General features: G+C 43.4%; 1 protein-coding gene across 1 annotated transcript; it reads right to left on the bottom strand.

Annotated features, from left to right (window-relative positions):
• Window positions 1-205: 205 nt before the first annotated feature.
• On the bottom strand, window positions 206-5,769 carry LOC116257548 (alpha-xylosidase 1-like). Its single transcript, XM_031634408.2, has 4 exons — window positions 5,510-5,769; window positions 4,712-5,412; window positions 2,191-3,139; window positions 206-1,315 (listed from the first exon to the last, which is right to left on the bottom strand). Exons 1-4 carry the CDS (start codon window positions 5,728-5,730, stop codon window positions 361-363), a joined length of 2,826 nt encoding a protein of 941 aa, XP_031490268.1. The 5' UTR covers window positions 5,731-5,769; the 3' UTR covers window positions 206-360.
• Between the last annotated feature and the right edge of the window lie 500 nt (window positions 5,770-6,269).

Raw genomic sequence — 6,269 nt, 5'->3', positions numbered from 1 at the left:
TTCGAAACAAAGACTAATTGCTTCCCAACTCCTACCCCATCCATTGTGCTAACCCCTTTGAGGATTTTAAGTCATCCATATTTGGATTTAGAAGAGGACGCAACAGTTGCCATGAATAAAAAATAAGAGGATTTTAAGTCATCCATATTTGGATTTAGAAGAGGACGCAACAGTTGCCATGAATAAAAAATAAAGCAAGGCCATATCTTCAGAAACCGGAGCATCTTTGATTGGGCAATTACATCTATTATTATATGTACTGCCACCGAATCAATATTTAAAAAGAAATCAGGCATTACCCCACCCATTCATAAACCTAAAAAGAGACTAACACTAAGAAATAAAAAGATCCCAAACTGCTTAGATCCCACCAATGTTCACCTCCCATGACACAGAGAACCTCTTGCCCAAAGGCAGATCAAGCCCACCAAGCTGCACCATCATGGTGCCGACACTCAAACCATCCTCAACCTCTGCTTCAGGCACCTTCATATGTTCGATCTGAGACTCCTCGAAGGACAGTTTACTCACGGTAGGTGAATCCAGGGGCTCCCCTTCAACCTCAATCTCTAGGCCCTGGCTTTTCCCAGCCAGACCAAGAACCACCACCTTTTCAATCATCAGACCCAGTCTCACTGCGAATTGACCTTGGTCAACCTTAGACCAGACCTTCACCTTGCCCTCCCCCACATTGGCATGGAAGTCCACAAAAGTAGACTTTCCACCTCTCAGTTGCATCACTGGATCCTCATCGTCGTCGATGAAGACTTTTCCGGTGGCTTCACCGGCTTTGGCGCCGGACGGGAAGGCGATGACAAGGGTGAACGGTGTCGTCCTAGTTTGGTTAGATATAAGACCTCCGCGCTGCATGGGGAGGATGGTGTTCTGGTAGACATGGGCATTAACAACGTTTAAGGGAGCATCAAGGGTGAAGTATTGCCCTTTGGACACTATCTTCTTGGAGAGGTCAAAGAGGCTGTACCATGTGCCTGGGGGGAACAGGGCCTTGACCTTGGTCACATTGGCCTCAAGGACGGGTGAGACCAGCACACTGCTTCCAAGCAAGAACTGGGTGCTTAGCCCATATGACTCGACAAAGCTGGGGAAGGAGAAGAAGACGGGCCGCGCTATAGGCGCGCCGGTGGTGTGCGCCTCATAGTTGAGTGTGTAGAGGTAAGGAAGCAGTTTGTAACGCAAGCCCAGCGCAACTCTAGCTGATTCCGCGACAGACTTCCACTGGTAGAGCTCTTGGCGTGGTGAGGCGAAGTTGGCATGGTCCCTTGAGAAAGGATAGAATGCACCAAGCTGGATCCACCTGAGTTCAGTGAAAAAGCCCACAACATCAGTTGATTCATGAAAACATGTATAATTCTTAAATGGCATTACGATTTTATGAATGTCATATGATTTTTTATGGTTCTTTTTCTAGTGATCCACTGTCTTTGTATGGGTTCTATAGCAGGGAGTGCACAATGTGGATTGAACTCTAGACATCTAGCAAGTGTATGCAACGGATGGTTATGATGTAAACAAAAATTCCCCAAGGCAAACCACTTGATCCAACAGATCAAAGTGCCTTTTTGTGGCTCCAATCATCTATAGATTAATTGCAACTTGGGATTATAGTACTTCTAGCCATTAAAGGTGCAACACGGCCAAGTTCTTCAAGAATGAGAATGTAATCAACATGCCTCAATCTAACATTAAAGGAAGGAGCATCACTCGTCCACTAGGAAAGCAGGTGCGCTTTTGGAAACTCGGAAGAAGATTCTCATAATTTGATTCACAGTTCAAACAATTAAAAAAAGCATACGTGCAGAGAGAATAAAAGTAACGCGAAAGCCGCTACCAATATATAAAATGAAGTTTTACACAAAAAGAAGAATCTTCAAGGCAGGCTTTTGAAAGCACAAAATGCAAGGAAAAGCGACACTTGGAGGCAGGCCAATGATAAAAGTCATTTTGGGACGGGACCTCTTCTTGGACCTTCTTCTCTTTGATTCTTACTCAAGTCGTCTCTTCTACGAAATAAAACATAAGAGTCTCTGATTAAAAAAAAAGGTGAAATCTTCACCTGCTGAATTGCATCTGGCAGTGTGCTGTATATATGCATGCATATGTTTGTGTATGCCTGTGCGTTTCATCTACATAGAGATCATCTAAGACAACTAAGTTTGCAATCAACATTACCTGTTGCATAATTGCTCTAAAGGCAAAGGCGCAGGATAGAAGCCACAAATATCCGATCCAACCATCGGCATTCCAAAGAGGCCGAAATTGAGAATGGTGGATATTGAGTACCGAAGATTATCCCAATCTCCCTTGTTATCCCCAGTCCAGTGCGCCGCGTACTTGCCGGAGCCGACGAAAGTAGACCGGGTGAGCACAAAAGGCCGCTTGCCGCCGGTCGACTTGAGCAAGGCTTTATGTGTAGCTATGGCCTGAGAGAAGCCATACAAGCTGTGTGCATCATACTCAGGAACCCCATTGTAGTGGGTAGCACTGGTTGCAATGGTCTTGAACCCAAGCGGCGCGCCCATCCCGGACGCATTTATCTTGTAAGGTGGGTTGTCCCACTTTGACTGGGTGAGGTTGGTGCAATCCAGGCAGCAGTCCCATGGGTGGCCCTCTGGGTTCGGGCAAGGGTGGGTAGTGGGCACGGTGCACTTTCCACTACAGAAGTTGGAAGGCTCGTTCATGTCAATCCATAGGCCATCAACAGGGACCAGCTTTCTAAAGGTGGAGATCTCATTGGACCACCAATCTACGGTTTTAGGGTTAAGGAAGTCCGGGAAGTAGACCATGCCGGGCCAGACCTGGGCCAAATAGGGTTCGCCGTCGAGCTTAATGAAGACATCGTCGGCCATTCCCCTGAGATAGGTCTTGTAGGTCCGGTTCACGTTGATGCCTGGGTCAATGAGGACAATATACTTGCGGCCTTCACCGTGGAGCTTTTTGAGGAAGGCCTTCATCTTTTGGGGAGGGAAGTTGAGGGCGCTCAGAGTAAAGTCCTTGGCGGCATCCATGTGGTCATCGTCCGTCCACATGACGTCCAAAGGGATTCTGGCTTTGCTGTACCCTTCCACCACACTGGCAACCTCTGAGACATTATGATATCCCCATCTGCACTGATGGAATCCTGCAACGAAAAATAAATTGGAATTTGAGAAAGAAATATTTAACAAAGTTTAGTACTTCGAATATGCATTCCATATGGTTTAAGTAGATTCAGTATTCTAAATCAATATTAATTTATTAATTCCAGTCTCAAGGAGCGTAGCACAATTGGGTTGCAAAGCAGCTCATACTCAAAAACTGAAGTTTGAATCTTGTGGCTGTTGTCTTGCTTGGTTGTGTTATTTCTCTGCGTACAAATGGTGGCAAGCATGACACCTAAATTGAAGGATATATCATATGTCTATCTATTATTTAAAACACGCTATAATTTTGAAGGTATAAAAGTATGCCCTTGGGGTTTCTCTATAAGTAAATAAACATTTATAAAAACATATTTAATTCTTTAAAGCATATATGAATGACACCCTCAAATGGTGTTTTGAAGGTAAAACGCCATTTGGCCTCAAAAATACCGTCTCAAACGTGTTTGCATGACGGTCGAAACTGAGTTTGCAAAAAGCCCAATTTTGACAAAATGTTGTTTTCAAAAAGGAAATAAATAACCTCACCTATACCAGGCTTTCTACAATAAAATATCGTTTTGAGTGTTTCATCCAACACACAATGTTTCAAAAACTGACTAATTTATTCGGCTTGTCCTAATGCTACCTCAGCCTTCTTGTTAAAAATACTTCTACTACATATTTTATATACACTTTGTTCTACTTTCCATCTTTTCTATCCAGGCCCAAGGTTCTAGTTAACCTAACTATCTTCATTAGGCAGGCCAGCTAAAATTACTAGTGGACAAAAGAATGGAGGAACAGTACGCGTGTAAGCATAGAAAGAGACTTTGTTTGTATAATCGCCTCGACATGACACGGTACTGGTCCATCTTCATGTCCGCTAGAGCAGGAACATGGCATCCTGTTAAAACACCATCTCATCAGTAGGATGGCACCATAACATCTCCTGGATCGGTGATGAAGAATTTAAGTAGAAGGTGAGATTCTTTTAATTTCTGTGAGACCAGGGCAGGGGGAGGTGGTTGATCTCTTCAATGGCATTGAAAACATGGGACTTGATTCGTCTGCACTGCCGATTCCTCTTTCATTAATGGAATTGCAGAAAGAAGTCAACAAACCCGACACCCACTTTATGCTTTTTCCTAGAGTGTAACAATTATACAAGGAAGCATTTATGTTGGCTTCTTATGTTATAAAAGAACTGAGGGAAAATGGACACGTTGGGAGGAAACACACAACCTGCAGTAATCAATATTAAAGAAGACTACAGTCTACAGAGTTCTAGGAACTATAATGTCCTGCCTCCAAAAAGAAAAGCCAGTTATGCCATATATCTTTTTCTTTCCTGCAAAAATAATTAAAGCATACTGACATGTGAAAAGCCTTTTTTCTTTTTATCTCATCCAAAATCAGGAACATTCTAGGTCTAATCAGGATGCTGCAAATCCAAGTTTCGAACAGTTTCCAACTCCTGGAGTGTTGGTTTATGTATTGATGACAAAATCTGGTGTTGAGAAATCGATCAGAAAAGGAAACAGAGAGGAGAAGAATGAATTCCTTGTGCTTACCAAGAGCCCAGTAAGGCATAGGAGCAGGGCGACCAACAAAGGAGGTGTACTGGTCCATGAGCCCCAGAGGAGTTGGTCCAGCAAAGAAGTAGAAATCAAGAACACCACCAATGACCTTATACGTCAATGACGTGCCTCTGTAGAACACATCCATGGCGTTGCTGTTCATCAGCAGGACGCCATGAAAGGAGGCCTTTCCGCCATTGTTCCTGAGCTCCACATAGTAAGGATGATCACCATACAAGTCTGTGTTGAGGTTGATAGCAGAGATATCTGTTGTATACAGAGTGTATTTATCATGCGGCTGAATCCGAATTCCCTTGGGCTGTGTGTTCTCCCCCAGCCCATACAAGGCGGAGTTCTCAGGCAAGCTGGTGGAGATCTCCAAATACTGGTCTTTGAACACCATTTGCCCATAATGGCTCCTCTTATCTGCAGTCGAGTTGAACAGAGTCTCCCCATTTGATCTTCTTCTCACATAGAAGCCAAATGGGTCTGCGTTAAATCCGAATATCAGTTCGTTTTCACCATGTTCGGAAGGAGTGATCTCAAAATCTTTCCTTCCCCTCATATCTATGAGACTCCGGCCGGAGGAAAGCGGCAGAGGAGCAGGAGCTCGCGGAAGAAGGTTGTATGGAACCTCCCATCTTTGTCTTTCTGCGTCTGTGATGTGAACTCTCAGTCTATCATCTGTCTCATGCCTGAATCAAGAGAGTAACAAGATCAACACACACAAACACACACACACACACACACACAAACACACAGATACAGAAAAAAAAAAAGAGAGTAACGCACTTGACATAGAGCTGAAGATGGGGAATATCAGGGCCGTAAATATGGGTTTTCTTCTTTACCCGCAGAAGGCCAATGAGGCCTCCATCAGGCGATTCTTCTAGAGAGACAAGGCGATAGCCTTTGCCGATTTTGGTTGTATGTGAATGGGCAGAGACTTCGAAAGGGGAGAGAGACAAAAGCAGAGAACAGAAGAGTACGATCAAAGGAGAAAGAGTAGCCATGGCTTGTGTCCGTGTAGGCGGTGGAAGCAGGAGGAGGAAATTTATAGAGATTTTGAAGCATTGGGGATAGATTTAAATGTTGAGAAGTGGCCAAAATATCCATGCATTCTACATGTGCTAGTGTCGGTTGGGCATGGCCTGAATTACAACGGATAGTATCTTTTCTAGTTTTTCTTTCTCTTCTTCTTCTTTGGAATTTCTGGGATTTTCCTGAGTGTCGAGTGGTACTGACTCTTTTTCTTGGTTACTTTATCTTCTGTTCATCAGCTGGATTTTAGTCTTTTATGATATCTGAAAATAGATTTTGTTATGTTTGGGTGGAGATGAAGATGGTTCAACCTTCTTTCTTTTATTCCTTTTTCTTAAAACTTAAAAAGGACCCTCAATTAGTTTCTGTGTAAAGTTCAGTTTATTTGTCTAAGATGATACACAATTTTTACAAGCTATCCACTCGATATGCAATTCTTTCTTAAACTGTGACTCAGAAAGTGAAAACTAAATTTAACGGCAACAAAAAATTATCAGATTCAGGAGTTCTT

The sequence above is a fragment of the Nymphaea colorata genome, chromosome 7, assembly GCF_008831285.2.
Source record: "Nymphaea colorata isolate Beijing-Zhang1983 chromosome 7, ASM883128v2, whole genome shotgun sequence".
In the NCBI taxonomy this organism is placed as follows: Eukaryota; Viridiplantae; Streptophyta; class Magnoliopsida; order Nymphaeales; family Nymphaeaceae; genus Nymphaea; species Nymphaea colorata.
Note: the sequence above shows the minus strand (reverse complement) of the source record. Positions and strands in the feature narration are given on the sequence as shown.